Below are 22,626 nucleotides of genomic sequence, written 5' to 3' on the forward strand. Positions count from 1 at the left end.
CCTTCATCGGTGGTCAGTTTTTGACACCACCATCTTGCACCCGGTGTTAGTGGGCTGGGGGCTGCAGCACATCTCAGCTTTCAGTCTCTGGAATGCTCACCAGCTCTTGGCCTTCACAGAAAGCCAGGGCTGTGTATGTGTGGGCCTCCGTCTACATGCCCGGGTAAGTGTAATTGCCCAACCGTGTGTGTTGTTTCACCAGCAATAAAAATCCAGCAGGGAAATGAATGCTAAAATTAGTTTGTCCTTTGACAAGATCTCCCCAGTTGAAAAATTTTTGTTTATCTATATGGCTGAGCAGACTTTGCTAAAATCGAAATTAACTGCCTTGTTTAATGGTGCAGCAGACTGTGTTTTGAAGAGCTTCCACTGAAATCTCCTTGAAAGGACATTTACTCTAGAAAGTCTAGCCTCTGGCAGAGTTACTGCATTTTTCTGTAGGTGTTTTTTTTTTTCTCCTTATGTTAATTGTAGGATGCACACATGAAGTCCACCCCTGGACCCAGGGTCACTACATCTGTTGGGTGACTGGGTGGGTGGGTGGATGGGTGGATGGATGGGCAGATGGGTTGACTGACAGGTAGACAGTTTAATTGCCGTATGTCTTAGATGTCAAATTTGCTGACATTTAAGAGGAAGAAGAACCTGTAATCGGTTTCCTCCCCAAATGTTTTTTGCTAAACTTCACCCTATGGCTGTATCTTTGGGCTTCATTCAACAAAAGCAATATTTATTAAGCACTTAGTATGTGTTAGGCACATGGGATATAGATTTGAACAAAATGAAATAGTCCCTGCAGTCAAGGAGTTCACTATCCAGCGTGGGAACCAAGCCTCCAAAAGTCATTACACAAATAATTATTTAACTGCAGCTGCAATCGCTGGGGTTTTTGGGTTTTCTTTTTTCCTTTTTCTTGAGGAATAAGTCAGATACCATAAAATTCACCATTTTAAAGAGTACAATTCGTTGGGTTTTAGTATATTCACAGGGTGGTTTTTATCGTACAGTTGAGTGAAAAAAGCCAGTCTGTTGTGTTGTTTTGCTGGTGCACAAACAATCGGTTTGACTGACTTCAGCAGATTTTTCCATTATGCTGGAATGTCATAAACGGGAGGGTGAATGGGGCCATCAGAGAAGTCAGTTCAGACATGGTATCCTGGAAGCTGCCCTAAGGGAGAGTTCTTTTGACCCAAAACAGAAGCTCCTTCTCACCCAAGATGGCCTCTGTGAAAACTTTCTTCTCTGACCCTAAGTTGACCCTACTGGTTCTGGGAAACCTCCACAGCATCCTGTAAGTCCATTTTTCTAAGAATATATCCTAAGAAGTTCCTAAACTAGAGGTGGGAGAATCTCAAGGATTGAGAACCCTCAGGATCTACGCCATATATTCTAAAGCCAAGATACCAAAGGCAGTGAAACGTTCCATGATGAGCTCAGCTGACTGTTGCAGCAAAACAACCACTCGTTCTTTGGTCTTCTTACTTCCCATTATTTGACTTGAAATGCAAATCTCGTGCACTTTCAGATGCATTGCAGGTCAATCTGATGGGGCCCATGTGGGAATTTAAGGGATCTGAGTCTGGATTCTGGCTCTGCTCGAATTTTGCTTTGAATTCTTGTTCTCCTCTGGAGATGAGGGTGATGGCACAAGCAGTCTCCTTTGTGGGGTGTCGTGGAGGAGCGAAGGTCCATGAAGTAAAGCTGCTTTGGACCTGAACTGCCTCCTACTGGTAGCTCATCTTTCAGGAACTGGTCTGATTGATAGATAGTCAGCCATCTATACAGAAAGTTTCAGGGGTCTCCCCTTCCCCCTGACTGATTTCATCAGAAGACAGCTTTGTGGCATCACCGAGAGATCTAGAAAAGTAAAGGAGCATTACTGTTATTCAGAGAGTTTGGGACACCCCCCTTAAGACATCAGTGTCAGAGGTGAAATTTACCCTTGTAGCTACTTCAAGATGATGACTGTCCTAATAACATCTTCTGTTTCTACGATCTTATACAAATTATAGAGCACTGTGATATTCCTTATCTCACTAATTCTCATGTCCACCTTGTGATGCAGGAAGGCTGTGATATTCACACAGTTTAGATGAGAAACACAGGACTCAGAGAAATGACTTGCCCACGACGGCAAAGCTGGCTCTTGTATCCTCCATCTTTTCTTTCTTTTCATCTTAAAAGCTTGCCTACTTTTTCCACTGCACTGTTCTGTAACGTTTTTCCCTATGACTTGCCGATGACTTGTCAGTTCCATTCACAGTACTTAGGTAAAATACCTGCTTGTATAATTGCTGACATTAAAAAGAATGTCATGAATGCATCTGACAGTTAATTTTATTTACTAGTTCCCTTCTGCTTCATAAGGTTCCTGTGAGTTTGGGTTAATTAAGCCGACTTATTTTTACTAGCAAGCTGGTGATCCTTTGGGTTGAGTCAGCTGAGTTATCCCTGGGCTGTGATCAGTGACAGAGCCTTGGGAAAGCCTCAGTTCCTTCCCCCTTAGAGCACAGGATGGCCATGCAGGACTTCTGGATATGAACCGCAGGATGGCACAGGACCTGCCCTTAACCATACCTTTGCGTCATCCTCTTCTTCTTTCAAAGGTACATGACCGATGGTGGACTTGGCCTCTACACCCGCCGCCTGAACCGGCTCCCTGATGGGATGGCTGTGGTGCGGGAGACCCTGCAAAGAAACACCTCCCTGGGCCTCGGAGATGCTGACAGGTAAGCCTGCTCCACTTGGGGTTGCTCAGGTGTGGAGGTCAGTCCAGAGGGGCCTGAGAAGTGAGGGTAGTGATAGTGAGAGCGGATGGGTGCTACTTTAACCCACCAGAGGTTGGGAGGCCTTGAAGCTGGGCCTCTGGTTAGGAGCTGGCACAGCAGGAGGGAGAGGACCGCTGACCAGCTCTGGCATCCTGCTTCTGGGTGGGATGGTGCTTCTGACAGCACGAACCCAGCGAGCTCAGGCTGGGCAGTTTTTGTTGTTGTTTTGACTGTTGCTACTGCATCTTTATCAGTTCAGCAGGCCCTGGGGATCTGCTTTGCTTCCTCCGTTAGCCAGCTTTCTAGGTATTGCACCTCGGAAGGAACAGAGTCCCTGGTGATGCACAGAAGGTCTGTGTGTAGAAGAGAGCTCTCCTGGCCATGGCTGAGCAGGCTTCCCGATAACTCTCCGGTTGCCTGGTGATAGGAGGCAAGGCTTAACCATGTAGCTTTATACACTGCATGCTGAGTAGTTGACATGATAGGACTTGACCGGTCTTCATTGCTTCAGAGACAAAAAGAGCTTCAGAAAACGTATAATAAAGAAGAATATTTGGCCTCCAAGTTTCTAGTCTTTACTCTGACACAAACCAATTCTATGACCATGAGCAATTTATTAAAGAAGGGGCTTAGACTGTATGATTTCCAAGATCCCTTCCAGCTCTGATGTGCTATATTTCTAGATTTCAGTACCCTTTAATGATCTGACTGTTGAAGGATTTTTCTGGCATACTTGACCTCTTTCCACATCTGGGTTGATGAGACATAACATGGAATTTAAAATTTATTTTTATTTATTTATTTTTGGCTGCACTGGGTCTTCATTGCTGTGTGCGGGCTTTCTCTAGTTGTGGCGAGCGGAGGCTGCTCAGCAGTTGTGGCGCAGAGGCTTAGTTGCTCCGCAGCATGTGGGATCCTCCCGGGCCAGGGCTCGAACCTGTGTCCCCTGCATTGGCAGGCAGATTCTTAACCACCGCGCCACCAGGGAAGTCCCCATAACATGGAATTTTGATATGAGTGGTTTGAAATCACTGTGCCAAGTATTTGTATCACAAGCCCAGCTTCTTACTATTCTCTTAGCAGGACATACTTTTTTACAGAGAGTGATATGACTTCTGTAGTTCTCTGGCTTCAGAGAAATAGGGCAGCATTATTTTGAAGTTACCCCCCAGAAATGGAATTTGCTGAAGAGGAATCCTCACCTTCTCTGGGGAAGACTTGGAAGCTTGGGCTGGTATGGAGAGTGCTGAATTCATTGTCGGGAAGTTGGCATCTGCCCAAGGCCCAGGCTCTGCCACCAACTCGACTGTGTCCTTCTCCGAGTCTCCCCAGCATCCAAGGTGGTGATTGATACCAGAGAGGACAAAAGACTTGTCCAGCTCAAGTCATCTTTTTTCCTATAATTTTATTTAAAGTATTGGTTTGAAAGTTCTATAGAAAGATGAACCGTTTGAGAACTGCTCTTTCTAAGGCTAAAACTCTATAACTAAAACCTTTAGAGGAAATACCAGCAAAAGAAAAGTCAGTTGTTGTAACACCCCCACTGGAGATTTCACAATTTGCTAAATTATTTTGCTTATTTGCATTCTCTTGTAAACACGGAGTTGCTTAGTAAATCTATTAGCATAAAGTGAAGGCCTTTTTCCCCTTGTAGCGAAAGCAGAGTCTGCAGTAGGGAATTTAATTTAATGCTTCATTGCAAGGTTAATGGAATGATCATAGATCACAGCTGAGCTTGTTCCCGCTTTTGGAGGTGGAGGATTTGGGTGGGGACTGGAGAGATGGGTGGCATTTGTTCTGTTGTTCCAGCTCAGCCCCTATGGTGGGACCAAGTAGACAACAGTGTCTCCTGGTTCTCTCCAAGCTGGAATTGCTCAGATGTGATCATTTAAGACTGAATGGATAACTGACCAACTTTTTTTTTTTTTAATGAATTTACTTATTTATTTATTTTCGGCTGCATTGGGTCTTCGTTGCTGCACACGGGCTTTCTCTAGTTGTGTCCAGCAGGGGCTACTCTTCATTGCAGTGCACGGGCTTCTCATTGCGGTGGCTTCTCTTGTTGCAGAGCACGGGCTCTAGGCGCGTGGGCTTCAGTAGCTGTGGCACAGAGGGCTCAGTAGTTGTGGCTCGCAGGCTCAGTAGTTGTGGCGTGCGGGCTTAGTTGCTCCGTGGCATGTGGGATCTTCCCAGACCAGGACTCGAACTCGTGTCCCCCGCATTGGCAGGCGGATTCTTAACCACTGAGCCACCAGGGGAGTCCCCTGACCAACTTGTAAAGAAAGAATTCAGGTGGCTTTAAAAAAGGAATTTAATAATGCTTACAAATTTTCTATTTTATATAAAAGTTTTGACCTGTAGGCAGTGAGATATTCTGTATTATTCTTGAATATGTTAAATTTCTTTACTCTCCAAAGTTAGTGTAAACAGACCATAAGAATTCTTTATCTTTGGCTAAGTTTAAATAGCAGTAGATTTGTTTCTTTCAAGTTCCTCATGTAAATCTCTTGCCAAAACTATGTTCTGGATGAGTGTGTCCCAAAGTGAGAGGCTAACATTAATAGTACAGGAAATAATTTTAGACGGTAGACAGGGAAATACTTCTTTTTAACAATTACATTTTAATTGTAATTAAAACAATAATAAAAACTTTACAGCTAGCATCTCAAACCCGTGACTTTACAAATGTTGCTTAGGGTAAGGATAGTATAAGCTTGGGATGATTTAACGTGAAATATCAAGGAAGAATATCACAGACGGTGTGCAGATATATTAAAAAATAAGAAGTAGTATGCAAATGGCTGCAGGCTAGGTAATCCTGTTCTTATCCTTGAATTGGAAATATGTTGTTTAAATAATTTAGACAAGTGAAAAAAATATGCAGAGAACCCAGCACCTTTCCAGAATTCTTCCCTTTTAACCTGAAAAAAAGAGCTAAGGTATTTCCGTGAAGTTTTTTAATAAAAAGACAGCCCAGTCCTTAAGGATTCACACACAAGCAGTAAACTACGTGAGTTCTACAAAGGAAATAGGAAAAGTACTGAGAGATGATTTGTGATGAGCCCTCAGCAAAGGGAAGGCAAGCACAAGAAGGGTGGATCACCTCACAGTGCAAACAGGAACATCATTGACCTTGGCAGTGCAGCCGCAAAGGACAGCCCTCCGGGGGAAGGCCCTAAAGGACGCCGACCCACCAGGCAGGCCGTGGCTGTTGGTGACTGGATTTAGCTGGGGTATCTTCAGGGTTATTAAAAGTAACTGATAGGAATGTGTACCTTCAGAGTCTGGGAAACAGAGACCATATCTGTTAGTGAGTCTCGTTATGTCACCAGCCAGCTTCTGAGAAATAATAAATGACGATCGTAAATTCAAGATGCCAAGTCTGTCCTTGATCTCCTGTCACTCTTTAGGGTTGCCACCCGTGGGCTCTAGTTTTTACCTAATAGTCATCAGGAGGAACTTGCAGCACACTAGAGCCAGCTGTCTGAGAAGGGAGGGTCAAAAGGGACAAACGGAGGTGGCTTATTACAAGCTGTTGGCCCCAGATAACAGATAACTAAAGAGAGCTTTGGCATGGAGGTCTGTGGGCTGGCAGCCTGGGAGAAGGAAGGAAAAAACAACAAGGAGGGCCCAGGGGCTGGGCCCACAGTCGCATGGTTTGTGGATCACGGGCTGGTTGCACGCACTGCTGTCTCCTCGGAACCCATCCCTTTCTTTGTCCCCCCAAAGCACCGCTGTGGCCCTTTGCGGCATCATGCTTTAGCGAGCAGTGGATTAAGACAGTTAAGTGCTCCCCCGATGGTCATGTACGTGTCATTGAGAGCACGTGGAGGACAGAAGCCAGGCTTCTGTGCACGTAGATGCTGAGGAGGACTTTGCATTACTTGGTAACTTTCTTCTCAACCATTAAAACGCTTATTGAACACCAGTTGCTTTTATTAATTTAGGTAGTAATAAAAATAGAAAAACTAATGCCGCGTGTTAAAACGTCAGCCTGAGACTTGAACAAAATGAAAATTGCCCTCTGACATCACCAAACAGGAAGGAGAAACTATTTTGTTTCGTTTTGTTTTTCCCTTGTTACAAGATTTTCATTGCCCTGCAAATTCTGCACATTTTAGGTATTGAGATGGCATTTCAGTTGGGCTTCAGTCATTGTATAAACTGGACTGTCTGCATTTGGGACGCAGGCCTTGGTGCTCAGAGCTGTTCCGGCTTCAGCTTGAACAGGGAGTCCCACAGTGTGAGGGTGTAACTATGCAACCTGGTATTTGACCAGCCTGCCAAGCCAGGCCCTCCTTCCTCGGTGAGAGTGTCACAAGATCTCCACGAGCCCAGGGCACTGCTTGGCTTTGTGATTTGTGTGGAACAACATGGCCTCCTGGCACCAAGCAGTGCATTCACAGATTCAGGCCCGACCTGGAGGAAGGAGTTGAATCCAGGCCAGAGCACCCCAGCCAGCAGATGCAATTGGTAGGGGCCGTCACCGTGTGGTAGGTCCCCAACCCAGCTATTTCTTAGGCATCGCCCCTGCTGGGATATGCAGGCTAGAGGGAGCACAGATGGGAATGACTTCTCCCCTTGTCCTCCCTTCCAAGCCTGGGGTAAGGAAAACAGTGGCCCCACAAAGATGTCCCCGACCATAGCCCCAGCACCTGTGAATATGTTACGCTACATGGCCAGGGGAATTAAGCTTGCTTATCAGCTGACGTTTAGATAGAGTGCCTTGGATTATCCAGGTGGGCCCAATGTAATCACAAGGTCCTTAAAAGTGGAAGAGGCAGGAGAGGGGGGCAGAGTGATGAGGTGTGAGAGGCACACCACCCGCCCTGGCTGGCTTTGAGGATGGAGGAAGGGGCCACAGCCAAGGAATGTGGGTGACCTGTATAAAAAGGAGAGGGCAAAGAAACAGATTCTGCTCCCGTACAGCCTCCAGAAATGAATGTAGCCCTGCCGAAGCTGTGATTTCAGTCCATGAGACCCAATTCAGACTTCTGCCTCAAAGAAGTGTAAGACAGTACATACTTATTGTTTTCACCCACCAAGTTTATCATAATTTGTTACAGCAGCAACAGAAAACTAATACGCATCTTTACCAGAAAATAATAAAACACAAGAAGGAAAGGGGTGGGGTGGGAGGGATTGGGGGACTGGGATTGACACATACACATTACTGATACTATGTGTAAAATAGACAACTGATGGGAACATGCTGTATAGCACAGGGAACTCTACCTAATGCACTGTGGTAACCTAATGGGAGGGAAGTCCCAAAGGGAGGGGATGTCTGTAAGTGTATGGCTGATTCATTTTGTTGTGCTGTGGAGGCTAACACAACATTGTAAAGCAGCCATACTCCAGTAAAAATTAATTTAAAAAAAAAGAAAATGACAAAAACAATTGTAGTCGCTATTTCCTGATGGATCGCTATATGCCAGGAACTGTGCCAAGCACCTTACAAACTTTGTGTCACTAATTCCTGACCCTGACCCTTTGAGAGGAGGTATTATCCTAGTTTCATAGGCTGTGAGAGGGTTAGGTTGCATACACAGCTAACTGTCTATAGTGTCCAAGCTGGAATTGAAACCCAGGCCCACCAGACCCCCCAGAGGCTCTAACCACCTGCCATACTGCCCGCTCAGGGAGCCCTCTGTGCAGGGATTTTTCCCTAGTTCCAGCCCTTATCTTGGTGTCATCTCGTTAAATGAGGCCCTACTCACTAAAAAGGTAAACAATGCCCACATGCCTGGAAAGGCGAACTCCACCCTTAAGAGACAATGCGAAACAGTTTGCATTAAGAGGGAAGAGGGAATATTTCTTGATTCCTCTCCCTCCATCCCACACTTTTCTCACAGGGTTACTGCAGATGGGCTGACCCTCATCCCTTATCCCATCGTGATTTCAGGCCTCAAGGAAAAGGTCTTTCTTACACAGTGCTGGGCCAGTTTACTACCCCTTAGCCTCCTTGCAGGTTTGGAGGAGGGATGCCTGTTTGTAGATTCTGACCTGCTGCCAACTTGGGTGGTTTGCTGGAGAAGGGGTCCACAATTTTAAGATCCTAGGCCAGGCTGATCCTTCCTTTTAATGATCCCAGAAATCCAGGGCCCACAGAATCTGCTGAGATTCTGCAGTCATTTGAAGAATTCTCCCTGCTGCCGGCTTACCACTGTAGTCCCTGAAGCATTGCTGGAGTTTCTCTACCCAGAGTTTGGGGGTCTGCAGGCCTACTTGGCTGAGCCATGGTCAAAGGAGGGCTCCCCTGAAATGTTCCCTCCCTCCCCCTCGCTGTCTCCTCTGTGTGTCTTTTGAGCACTGTCATTTCCTAATATTCCTGCCATCACCGAGGAAGCCAAGGGGGCGGGGTTTGCCCTTCTTTTATCACTAATGGCACTTCATGCCTTCTCTGGCTGCCAGTATTTGAGCCCTGTTTCTCCTGCATTCATGTGGCGGGAGTGAGGGACTAAAGATCTGTACCGCCAGTGTGAGGGCCCCCAGTGGGATGTGGCCATGGCAGCGTTAAATAAACCAAATTAAAAGTCGGCTTTTTAGTCACGTGAGCCACATTCAAGTGCTCCCAGGTCCCACGTGGTTTGGGGCCACCCTATTGGAGAATGCAGACACTCTTCAGTAGATAGAGAACATTTCATCACTGCAGCAAGTTCTTTTGGGCAGCGCTGATATAGACCGGCTCATTTCTATTTCAAAAGGCAGCTGTGGAGTAAAGAGAAGACATGGAGTTTGCTGTAGAGGGACCCTAGGTCTAGTCGAAACTCGGTGGGGGGGGGGGTTGTCTCTAAAATTAGGACAGTATTCACACATGCCTCACAGGACTGTTGTGAGGAGGGCCCAAGGTGATGGTAGGGAAAGTGCTTTATAAAGTACGGGACAAAGATAAATACCCTGATTATTCTTCCGCCTGCAAGCCATTCAGGGCAATCTGGCCTCTAGCCCTCTGCAGTTCTCTTACCTTTATATTTAATTAACTAATAGTTAAGCCTTCTTCTTTCCGTAACAGCTTAGAGTAACTATGTGTAGTAAAAGAACAATTGTAAATTAAAAGAATGAAACATTAGGACAGAAGGAAACGTAAGTTTAGAATATGACATGTAGAAAAGGGAGAAAATTGAGAATACAGATATGGTCCTACATGGTTGTATATTGCGTGGTAATTCAGCATTGAGATTCCTACTGGACTAAGTGAAAATGAACTTTGCCTTCCTGACTTCCCATAATATTTTGTCTTCATCTTGCCTTGCTTGGCTCAACCAGTTGATCTCTCTCTCCCTCTCTCCCTCCCTCCCTCCCTCCCTCCCTCCCTCCCTCTCTCCCTCCCTCCCTCTCTCCCTCCCTCCCTCCCTCCCTCTCCCTCTCTCCCTCCCTCCCTCCCTCCCTCCCTCTCTCCTCCCTCTCTCCCTCTCTCCCTCCCTCTCTCCCTCCCCCTCTCTCCCTCCCTCCCTCCCTCCCTCCCTCCCTCTCTCCCTCTCTCCTCCCTCTCTCCCTCTCCCTCTCTCCCTCCCTCCCTCCCTCTCTCCCTCTCTCCCTCTCTCCCCCTCCCTCTCTCTCCCCCCTCCCTCTCTCTCCCTCTCCCTCTCTCCCTCCCTCCCTCCCTCTCTCCCTCTCTCCCTCTCTCCCTCTCTCCCTCTCTCCCTCTCCCTCTCTCTCTCTCTCCCTCTCTCTCCCTCCCTCTCCCTCTCTCCCTCTCCCTCTCTCCCCTCCCTCCCTCTCCCTCCCTCCCTCCCTCTCTCTCTCTCCCCCCCTCCCCCCTCTCTCTCCCTCCCTCTCTCTCCCCTCCCCCTCTCCCTCCCCACCTCCTCCGTCCCTCTGTCACCCCCAGCCCTCCCCTCTCTTCCTCTCTGATACTCCTGGCTTCTTTCTCACTGCCTCATAACTGCCTATTATACCCACTAGTGCTCCCAAGCGTTTTCCTAGTCCTGCATTCCAGGGTTATACGCATTTTCTTCGAATAAGAAAATGCCTCTAGCACAGTGCCCAGCATCAATGATCTTCATTGTGTTTCTTTTCCATCCCTTTTCCCTTTCTTCTCCTGCCCCTGTGTAGCAAGAGAACACAAAGTAGGAGAGAGTGAAAGTCACTTTCATTTTAAAGCTCATAAAAGGAGCCTTAGAGGCAAACCTCTATTTCCGTGGTAACAGGATAATAATTACTGCATTGGCCTTTCCCAAGGGCCTCTTTTCTGCTGGTACCACTGGCTTCCTTTTTAAGTAAGAGCGGCTGCATGTGGAATGGGTGGGTAGAGGCCACCTGTGCTGAATGGGGAGCAGTGCTGACAGGAAGCAAACCATCTTAAGCCACAAAGGAATTCTCCCAGGGGGTTTTAACAAGAAGAGAAAGAATGGTCTGTGGAGTATCATTTCTCATCCATGCGGTGTTTTCACTTTAAAAAAAAAAAAAAAAAAAAAAGGCAGAATAGTGGCCCCACGAGAACCTTCCACTCCCTTACGTTGCGTGACTTCATAGCTTTGTTCCAGGGTCTGCCATAGGAGAAGCACATCAGAGTGTGTGTGTGTGTTAGGCGATAGGGAGGACAGTTACTCCCCAAAGCACATTTTCCAGAGGTGGTGCCTTTTCAATAGTTGCTTAAAGGTAATTTGGAGACTTGATGGTTGTGCAAAGTATGGATGAGAAGACATCTAGCAATACAAAAGCAAGAGTGACAGGTCAAGGGCTTCCCTGGTGGCACAGTGGTTGAGAGTCCGCCTGCCGATGCAGGGGACGTGGGTTCGTGCCCCGGTCCGGGAAGATCCCACATGCCATGGAGCGGCTGGGCCCGTGAGCCATGGCCGCTAAGCCTGCACGTCCGGAGCCTGTAAGAGTGACAGGTCAAAGAGAAACAACCAGGTACTTCCCTGGCGGTCCAGTGGTTAAGACTTCACACTTCCACTGCAGAGGGCATGGGTTCGATCCCTGGTCGGGGAACTAAGATCCCATATGCCATGGGGCGTGGCCAAAAAAAAAAGAGAAAAAGACCAAATGAGGCACCTTCTTCTGTGCTTCCTCCCCCAGAAACTTGAAACATAGGCCCCCATCCCAAACTCAGAATCTGACTACGCCCGTGCCCTGGAACAGAAAATAACATCGTGTGTTTTAATCCAAGTACCTGGGCCAGTCTTCGCCTCAGTTACGATAGGCTGGGTTGTGCTTCATAACGAACAACTCCCAAAACCCACCCTCAGTATCTGGCCATTGCAGATCAGTGGGAAGCTACGTTGTACATCATTCTCACCCTAGGGCCCAGGGTGCCAGAGAGGCGACTATTTAGAGCATTGACAATGTCCATGGCAAAGAGAAGACACACTGCCTCTTAAAGCTTCTGTCCAGGAATGGCCCCTGTAACTTCCACTCATTTGTCATTGGCCGAAGGAAGTCAGGGGTACACTTAAATTCAAAGGTGAAGAGAAGGACATTTTTGCCAGGTGCCTGTGAGAACAGAACGTGTGGAGAACTCCTTAGTGACTATCATTGCTTTATTACATTACAAGCGGCAGCCTGAGCCTAATACCGCCCCCACCGCGTTATGTAACCAGCTCTGAATCATGCATTTCATCACATCTTCACTACATCCCTATCAGATGCTGGGCACCATGGCGCCTAGTCTGACTGATGGCCTCGGTCGGGGAGGGCGAGCCCATAGATGAGGAACTGGCTGAGGAATTTTAGACAATGCTACGGGTCAGTTGCATTTCAACAAAGTATTTGGCCTGTATCTTGATATGTGACAGCTTATAGAAAATGCTGATGACTATTTAATATTGACAGAGCATCTCCCATGCACCAGGCCCGGGGGATCCAAAGGTGAGTCAGGACATCGTCCCTGCTCCCTGCCCTCAGGAAGCTTGCAGTCAAATTGAGGGGAGAGGAGCCTTAATAAGCACTCGTGACACCGTGTGCCAAGTGCCAAAGAGATTTGTGGGAACTGGAAGGACCAGGGGTAGCCCTGAGGGCTAAATGTCATCCTACATTGGGAACTTCTTGTTACTGTAACGAAATGCAGGAGGTTTCTTTTCCTGTCAGTGATGATTTGAGAGATCCTTTAAAAATATTACCCAAGTGTCAAAATAGGCCTGCTTGTTTCATTCTCCACTTGGGATTTTCCTTTTGTTTCCTTTAATATCCTTTGTCATGTTTGAAGAGCAGCCTAGCTGTGATTTTTGTGACCGAAATGCAGGAGCTGATGAAATAAGCCTGGTGTAGAAGGAACCCTTACACCGGCCGTGGAGAAGTGTTCCTGGTTAAGCGTAGCCTTCAGGCTGGTCATGCTGGACAGCTGTGCCAGCCGAGTTTCCGTTCAAGGTTACCTTGCATGTAAATGTATTTTCCCAAGGCTGCCTCTCCGAAGAGAAGCTTACCATGCAAGGCTGGGTGAGAGAGCACCCTTCAGAGTCACCAGCCGCAGCCCTCTCTCACTTTGCCAGTGAGGAAATCCAGGTCTGGGGAGATGGTTTGTGGTCCAGTGACTGCTCTGTCCTCCAGGCTTTGGGGAGCAAAGTCATCTCGGCGTGAGTTTGGAGAGCGTGAACTCTGAGTAACTGATGAAAGCGCACGTTATCTCTTCGGTAAGGATGAACGCAGTCCATGCAGTAAGGGAGGGAGTGCACTAGGAATCAAGAGTCCTTGTCCTAGACCTGGTTCGGCCACCATGCTTCCCCTCCCTGAACCCCTCGTTCCTTCATCCGTGCAGTCAGATCTGCCGATGTTTAAGGTCCTTGAGTTCCTGGGACTCGGTGTTCTTGTTTGTCATTTGAAGGACAGAGTTACAGAATGACTCAGGACTGTGACTCACCCACACAGGGCAGGGACCCCACGAACCTTTCGGCTCTGATGATCTCGATGACAGGTGTCATCGTGCGATGGCGTTTCTATTAGGAGTGCAGTGTGCTCGTCCAGGGCCCCTGGTGTGTGCAGACCCAGCAGGCTGAGGGGCCCCTCTTCCAGAGGAGAGAAAGCCTCAAAGTCCATCCTTACTGCGCTTCAAAGCTAAGCCACGAGGCACTTAGGGAGAGAGAGGCAGGTAGCAGTGTCGCTGACGGCAGGCACAGATGAATGCCCAGGGCTGAAGGACTGAATGAAATCTTGCAAAAGGGGAAGGCAGGGTAGACAGAGCTGTGACCGGGAGTGGTGGGGATGTGTACCTTTCTGAAGCTTTGGAGAAAATCTATTACACGTGATAATGGATTTTGCTCTAACTTGGAGCTTCACCAAAGTTATATTAGAAGTTGAAGCTCATGGGATTGTAGTCTTATTTTCACTGAGATAAAATTCCAAGTGACTGATAAGCAGTGGATTGTATTTATTTTGGTGGGTGTTTTGACTCAGGATTTAATTAGACTTGGGAGGGCATTGTTCCCTAAATCACCACTAGCAGCGGCCTCTGCCTGTCCAGAGGGGAGGGGGCAGCTTTGGGAATGAGCAGTGTCGGGGGGCTTGGAGGGAGTTCCCTGCACTGTGATTTTTCATGCAGTTGGCAGGCTTTGTGTGGTACGCCAGAGTCCTAGAGGGCAAAACTGGGAATGGGTTTATACTAGACCATGAGCTTTACGGATAAGGGAGCAGACGCTGAAAGGTGACATTCCTTCCCAAAGCCACAGTGCCATAAGGGGCAAAGTTAGGATTTGAATTCAGGTCTCTCAGGGCACAAAACCTTTGCTTTCCATCGTCGTGCTTGCTTCCCCTTTGTTCAGAGGCTCAGTGCCATCCTTCCAGAAGGTGACCCTCACTGGGAGCTACATGAGTGATGGGTGAGCATCTCCTTAGTGCTTTGCACCGGCTGAGGTGCTTGCAAAGGTGACAGCCTGGGGACCGCTGACCTTTGAGACAGTCCTCTTCCCAGTTCTCGTTTTTCCCATCTGGAGGCTGGGTCATAGGAATGCCAGAGACTGTGGCTCAGGCCAGGCTCTCCTGCTGCGGAGGGAACTCGAGCTCTTCCTTAAGAAGAATTTGGGGATGCTTCAAGCCGTGGGAGTCCTATTTTCCTCTGTAGGAACATTTAACTTCTTCAGTGCCAGAACGTCCAGCAGAGGCTTCAGAGTTGCCTTTGTCCTACTGGTCACACCTGGTGACCTTCAGGGTCTGTCTTCTCCAGGAGTGGCCTCTGCCATAGACCCCGATGGCTTTTGTGTCTTGGGACTTAAGGAGAAGGAGGCCGGCTTCGTGCGCTCCAGCTGCAGCCCTGTTGTTTTCCCTTGTCCGCTGCACACTGTGATTTATCCCCCTCATTAATCCGTGGTGCTCAGTTCTGTAAAATTGCCTGAAATGAGATCTGAAGAAGGACTCGGACATTTTGAGGGATGTTGCAGGGTTGTGTGGAGGAGATTAAATGGAGACTGAAGGAAATGAGGTGGCTGCATGCCTCGGTGGGCTCGAAGCCCCTGACTCAAGGATTTCTGTCGTCTCCTCTCTCTTTAGCTTACCCTGAGATTTGGAGTGAGGCACTCACAATCCCTCTGGTGGCAAAATGAGGCTTTACAAAAAAAAAAACAAGCCTCCCTGGCTGCCTCTTTGGGCTTCCGGGACGTGGACCCGTGGGTAACCCACGAAGGTGCGGTAGTTGAAGCCCTAGAGGAGACGTGCAGCAGAATCACAGGGCATCTTGGCTGGGCAGGACTCTCATGTGTTGTCTTGTACAGGGTACACAGGTGACTGCAGAGGGTGAGTGCAGGGGCCACACTGGGTGTCCTACCATCAGCCAGACGCTGAGTACCATGCAGGCAGATGCGGGTAGATCTCCAGGTACCCACTGCCTTGTTCTGTAGCAGCTCTTGCAGGGACAAGGGGTCATTTTTCCATTGTCAGTGTGGGAGCAGCTCGTGAGAGCTCTGGGTACACCAGGGATGGAGGTCCCTTGGGAGGCTGTCTAAACTCCTCCATAGGACTCTCAGCAGTTTGCAATCAGTGGTCCTGGCCTCTGAGCCTCATTGTCAGCAACAGCTACTCTTCTAGGTGTTGTCCTAAATGCTTTACATATTTGCTCTAACCTCCCAGGGGACCCAGTAAGGAGTTATCCCCATTTCATGGTTGAGAAGTCCTGGGTCAGTGGGTCTAAGTGACTTGCCCAGGGGCACGTGGGCAGTGAGTGTCAGAGCTCAGATTCCAACCTGGTCTGTCGGACTCCAGAAACATGTTCTCCCTGGGGTACCGTGCTGCCCGTCTCTAGAAGAGGAGGGTGTGCCAGCGATGAGCAGTCCATGGGTCCAGCTCTCTCCTGGAATAACCTCCTGGCTTCCCTTACCTCTGTAACCCCCACTCATGCTCCAGGACTGGCCCCAGCCCTGCCTTTCCTAGGAAGCCTCTTTGCCCTCTCCTCTCCTCCCCTAACCCCAGACAGGGTCCCCCGCGGGCCTCTCATCCATCCAGGGTCTCCCGGTAACCCGTGTTTTGCTCTCTGGTAGCATGTAACACGCCTTTGGAATTGTCTGCTTCCAGGTGTGGTCCCCCGCCACTAAACTGAAGGGAGGAACCGGAATGGTATCTTAGTCTACTCAGCATTCCTGGACTCTGCACGGGCCTGGCGTATACAGTAGTAGATGTTTGCTGTATAATTAATTTACAGTATCCTAAGAATGATTAATAAGACTTGCTGAATATTTAGGTTTCCTCTCCTTTTCCATCCAGTCTATTGGCCAATCTTGGGCATAGTCCCTGCAAGTGATCTCTCAGATCTCTCTGCTTCTCACTGTCTCTCATCTGCCACCACAGGGGTCCAGGCTGCCGTCACCTCTCACTGAGCTCCCACTGTGGCCTCCTGACTGGGCTCACTGTTTCCTCCATGGCCTTCGTGTGGTGCATTCTCCACCCAGCAGCCATTGTGATCTTCTTAACACATACATCAGATCTCCTCTGCCCCCGCCTATAACTTTACCTCAGTGGATTTCCACTGCACATAGAAAAGAATCCATACTTCTTACCATGGTCTCCAGGGTAGGGCATGTTCTAGTCCCTGCCTGTCTCTCTGGCCTCACCTCATTCCACTTTCCCCTCCCCAACTCATGCCTTCCTCTAGGCCCTTGAACTTGCCAAATGTCTCCCTTCAGAACCTTTGCATGTGCTATTCCTTGTGCCTGGAATGTGCTTCTCCCACTTCCCGCTTTCTTTTTATAAGCCTGACTCATTCTCATCCTTCAGGAATCAACTCAGACATCTCACCCATCTCTCAGGGAAGGTCCTTGACCACTCTCTCTAACGGTCTCAGCTGTTAGTGTCTTCTGGAGCATCCAGTCTGATTTTTTTTCACATCTCTATTTGCATTTGCGTTCATTTTTATTTATCTGTCTGTTATGCCTTTCCACTAGACTGTAAGTATCAGTAAAACATAAACTAGGTCAGTTCTGTTTGCAGGTGATTCTCCTTCCTAGCACAGTGCCTGGCTCAGAAGAGTGCTCATTACATATGTTCTTGAATGACTGTCTGGCTCTGTGATGCAGGGACCATATGCAAAATACTTAAAGCCAGTGAGGTGCAGGCACCAACCAACCAGAACAGGGCACTCACCAGTCAGAACAAGGGCAACAAGGCAGTGGCAAACCAGAACAGGCACTAACCAATCAGAATAGGGCACTGGCCAACCAGAACAGGCACTGACCAGTCAGAATGAGGCATCAGTGGTGGTGAACAACTCTTACTGCCATGGTTGAGAGTCCGCCTGCCGATGCAGGGGACGTGGGTTCGTGCCCTGGTCCGGGAAGATCCCACGTGCCGCGGAGCGACTGGGCCCGTGAGCCATGGCCGCTGAGCCTGCGCCTCCGGAGCCTGTGCTCCGCAACGGGAGAGGCCACAGCAGTGAGAGACCCACGTACTGCAAAAAAAAAACCCCAAAAAACAAAACACAACTCTTACTGCCAACACAAATCAATTCCGGTGCTGGGGCCTATAGTGATCCATCCCACTCAGTCCTCATCCAGTCCTCAAGTTAAGTTAACCATGGCCCCAACCTGCATTCAAAAAATGGTTTGTTGGTATCCAGGAGCTTCTCCTGTGTGAGACTGAATGGTTCGACCCAGCCCACTATCTTTCCCGGAAAAAGGATTTCAAACCTGACATGTTTAGACTCCAGCTTTGCTGCCTCCCAGCTACATGACAGAGATCAATTAACTTAACCATCCTGAGCCCCCATGTCCGTGTCTATAAAATAAATAATAATGAGCCCACTTCCACTTCGTGGAGTTGCCGTGCAGAGTAAATTACAGTAGTGCAGGGGTAATGTTAGCACAGAGGCTAACACCCTCCGTAAACAGCAGCCAGTTTTGTTTTGTGAAGGATTAGAGTACCAGTTGCACAGGTGAGGAAAGAGACACCGGAAGGTCGAAGTGCCTAAGTTGGGGGTCCAGGATGGAAGTATAGGTCCTGCCAACCCCAGGTCCAGCACTGTGGCCACTTGCCCGCATCAGCTCTGTGCCACAGCATACCCTTCTCTTTGTGATTCTGCTCTGGGGGACAGTCTCACTCAGCTCCTGTCTCCCTGCTCCTCCTATCCTTGGGGAACTCTGGCTGAAGCAAAAGCAGAAGGTATCATTTAAGGCCAGAGCCCCCCAGGAGTCACTGCCGAAAGCTGTAGTAGCCGGCACGCTCCACATCCTGGCAAGAGGCCCCACTCTTGAAGCCAGCAGGCTGACCACAGCAGAACAACATCAGAGGTGCAAACCTGTTAAAATCCCCAACGAAGGTCTTGAAACAGAACTTGAAAGGGTTTATGACCCTGTGGATTTAAATGTCTCTCGGAGCCAGGCTATAACTCCAGCTCTTCGTTTGGAAGTAAAGATCAGAGCCATAATTTGAGGAGGGCCTTAGAACACACACCGATTATGTTTCAAGACACAGGCTGTGGGCTGTGCTATGGGAGCGCCTGGGGTGCTAACCAGGCAGGGGGTATGGAGGGGAGGGGAGCGGGGAGTAAAGCAGGGTGTCTAGCTGAGGCAATTAAATGTCCTTGCTTCTCACTTTAAACAAGGGCCCCCGAGGTAGCCTCCCAGAGGGCTGTGCTCTTAATGATCTGGGATAAAGGGCTAGAGGGCAAAGCCAGCAAGCTGGTAAGAGCTATTGCAGGCTCTGGCCTTGAATGTCCCTGCAGGAAGTCTGGAGCGGAGGGCCTCTGTCCATAAGCAGCGCTTGTCATGCTAATGACCCAGCCACCGTGCCAGTGCTGGTGCCACCAGGGTCAGCCCCCAGACTTCTGATTTGAGCTCCACTGGGGCCAGAGAGCTGGGCCTCCTCAGCATCGCTCTTCCGACCGCTTCATGGCGTGTTCTCACGTGCTGTGTTTCCAGGCACAATCCCTCTGCTCTCATGGCCACTGTCCTGTTACTCTACACGTTAGCCCGCGCGCAGCCGCAGTGACCCTCCCCAGATGCCGATCTGACCGCGCGTATCAGTGCATCACTCACCTGCTTAGAAGCATCTAGTGTTGTCCCCCCAACCTTGGCCCCGAGCGCCACACCAGCCTCACTTCCCACTTCATAATCCGCAGCACCAAACCGTTCACAGTTTCTAGCACACTCCACGGTGTTCTACGTCTCTGTGCCTTTGCCCACGGAAGGCCCTCTGCTCAGAATGCCCTCTCCTGGCCCTGCTTTGCGAGGCTAACTGACACATACACTTCTTTCAGCGTTCAGTTCCAATGTTTCCTTACTAGGCATCTCAGACAAAGTAAGTTTCTTTCCTGGGAGCTCCCAAAGGGCCCCATGCAATCCTTTAACTTCTAACAAAATCTTAACTTATTTTTTTCTATTATCTCTGTATTAAGCTTGAAGACAGGGATTATCTTAGTTCCCATTGGGTTTCCAGGACCTGATAATACAGTGTTTGGCACACAGTAGGTGCTCAGTCAGCACTTGTTAAACTGAACTCCTGTTTTAGCCAGATGAGTTATGTTTCCCCAGCTTGAGGCTTTGGCTTTTCACTGTGAACATGGCTGTTTTTCTCGCTCCCAGCACTGGTTCAGCCCTTAGCTGGGTGGGTGGCACAGAGTAGGTCTTCAATGAAGGATCAGGTGCCAGCCTGACTGAAAGGACTGTAGTGTGACTGTCCCTTCCATCCAGTGGAGCGCTCACCAGGACTTAGCATGTGTAGGGTGCTGAGCTGACCCTGTGGGTACACAGGGGTCTGGAGTGGCGCCTTCTTTAAAAAAACCCAAAGGCTTCTCCGTTATCTCAAAGACCAGGTCGTGAGCAACTGAGGGAAAGGGCAGGGGACTGTCCATGCTTTCTGATTCAGAGGTCAGAACGAGAGCGCTAGAGCAGGATTCCTGGAGGAGAGGGGACTTTTAGGTGGATCTTGGGAAACAAGTGGGATATCTGAGTGCTGAGGAGGATAAAGAACAGTCCAGGTTTGGCAGGGAGGGAAATGCGACAGAGGGAAAGGAAGTCCCATCTCTGCAGGCTGGCTGGTGCTTCACTTGGATACCTAAAGCCTCATCTCTAGTAGCCATGTCCCACTGTGCCCTTCAGAAGTCACCTCCCCCATCTCCAGGCTGTGTCAGAGGTCATCCCTGTGCCCTTCGAGAGGAGCCTTCTGAAAACAGACCCTGATAGACGCAATGGCTGACTTATCTGCAGATGCCCTGGGGCTTACCGTATTAGAACCGGCCACCTCCTAATGATTAAACACTACACAAACACCCAATGACCGGGGCGTCCTGCCATAAATGGGTTGTAAACCAGGGGGTGCAGCAGCTGTCCCACCAACGGGAGGGAAGGAGGCTGGAGAAATGCTTTCTGCCCTAAGCAACGAGCCCTCTGACATGCGCCCAGAGAACAGACCCAGAACTTCACTGCAACCGGGAAGGAGGTGGGGGAGGGGAGCGGTGGGGTTCTGAGGTCGCTGAGAGTGGAAAATAACAAGCACCTCCCTCCCCTCTCTTGTGCTAGGTGCATTTGTGTGCACCACAGCCTGGCTGGCGAGTTCGGTGTTACAGATGGGGAAGTAGAGCTAGTAACCGGTGGGGCTGGATTCAAATGATGTTCCATCTCATCTGCATACCCATCTATGAGGGGGAAACTATCACCACCACCTTCAAGTTAGATGATGCAGCTGACTCAGAGAGGCCAGGTCATTTGTCTGGAGTCACACAGCAAGCAGGACTCAAACCCAGGTCATCTGACCTGCGTGCACAAGCCCTCTCCATTATCTCACATGACCACACACTGCCCCCAGCCACTCCCAAGGGTCAAGGGACTCAAAGGGCCAGGTGTGGGACATTGCCTCTCCTATCGGTACCCACTCCCCACAGTCTCTGAGTTAGCTCCACTTGAGTCCAACAGGTAAAAGAATCACACCTGCTTCTGCCTTTTGCTTCTCCAGGAAGGAGGCCACTGGGCCCTATTGGTGGGAAAAGTAAGGGGTTCACGCCCAACTGCCCGCACACACTCTTCCTAGTGGTTTAGAAGGAGCAGAGCACGGCTATGGGCGTGAAACCTCTTGAGAGCCAGGGAGGAGAATGAAGCCCTCTTGCCTGGCAGGCTTCAATGTCCTTCAGAGGAACCTTGAGTTTCGGGACGCACGTTTCTAGGGTAATCCACACCTTCTTTGCGCTCTGGTTTCCCTTCTGTGAAATGCGCATGTGAAGTCCTGGTTTCTCCTCCCGTGTAGCTCGCTGCACCCCTAAGACAGGTGTGGCTCCGGCCTCAGCAGCCCACATTCTCCCTGCTACCAATGAGGAAATGACCACCCGGTGCTAATGGAACAGAAAACGATGTGCTCCAAGGGCAGTTTTGATGCTCTGATCAGGTTACGGTTAATTCTTTCAGAACCTCCTTCCCTGGGAGGCACAGCCTTACTAGTCTCAGAAATTCCCTTTCCCTGCCCCAGGGCCTCCTTGTAACTTAAGGTGGTTCTGAAAGAAGATAGCATCTAAATCCACTGGGTTGCTCTCCAGGCTACAAGCTTTAGCCCCCAGGCCGGCCTGCCCTGGCCTCCCTCTTGTTCCAGATGCCACCAAATGGGCTTCGAGAAGTCCGCGTTTTTCATCTGCCTTTCTTTTTCTTTTTCTTGCTTCTTTGGATTCAAGACCTCAAACCTGAGGCAAAATGCAGTGGTTAAGAGCCAGGAATAGCCTATCACCCAAATAATTTGGCTGGGATAGCCCAAATCCCAGCTCAGCCACGTACTAACCAAATGACTTAGAGTAACTTACTGCGGACGATTAGAGGCTCTTCTTGGGGTAGTCGGCATGAGACCCACCAGTGAGAATCCCAGTAAACGAGAGCATTTGTTCAGAAGGAAGATTTGGCTCCAAGGTAGGGCAGAAACGAAAGTGTCTTCTGATGCATCCTCGCTGGACGGTGAGCCTCTGCCAGTGGATACCCTCTCTGTCTGTCTTATCATTTTAACAGCCAGGGCCTGGAGGCCCCTGTGCTAGAAGCCCCATAAATGTTTGTGAAGAATTTCAACGCCAAGTGGTTCTGGTTATTTTTAATCATTCTTTAAAAGCAGAACAAGGGGAAATGAGTGCCATCTGGGTTGAGAGCCGTTCAATTCAGAGAGGAACACAGCGAAGGGAACTGACATTTCTGGGCACTTCTGTGTGCCTGGCGGTGGGCTGAAGGCTCCAGGATCTCACCTCGTTTCAGCCTGCCAAACTCCTTCCTGCGAAGTCAGTGTGACCTTTATTTTTCGTGTCAGGAAACTAAAATGAGGTGCAGGGAGGTGAACTTACCTGAGGTCAGACAGCTGGAGAAGCTGGGTTAATAATAGTAGCAGCAGTACTAGTAGTGGTAGCAGCAGCAGCTAACATTTACGTAGTACTTACTATGAGCCAGGCACTTTACTGAAATGTACTCACTTAATCCTCATGGGAATCCAGTGAGTTATGCTCATTTTACAGATGAGGAGACTGAGGTGCAAAGAGTTT

General features: G+C 49.2%; 1 protein-coding gene across 3 annotated transcripts in view; it reads left to right on the forward strand.

The window, feature by feature from the left end:
- The window catches only part of NAV2 (neuron navigator 2), a 332,163-nt gene that overhangs the window by 206,271 nt on the left and 103,266 nt on the right, over positions 1-22,626 (forward strand). For all 3 annotated transcript variants that reach the window (XM_032640399.1, XM_032640401.1, XM_032640400.1), the window contains one exon: positions 2,607-2,729. In XM_032640399.1, coding sequence (XP_032496290.1) covers positions 2,607-2,729 — 123 coding nt within the window. The remainder of the gene's footprint in view (positions 1-2,606; positions 2,730-22,626) is intronic.

Source organism: Phocoena sinus, chromosome 8 (assembly GCF_008692025.1).
Source record: "Phocoena sinus isolate mPhoSin1 chromosome 8, mPhoSin1.pri, whole genome shotgun sequence".
Taxonomy (NCBI): Eukaryota; Metazoa; Chordata; class Mammalia; order Artiodactyla; family Phocoenidae; genus Phocoena; species Phocoena sinus.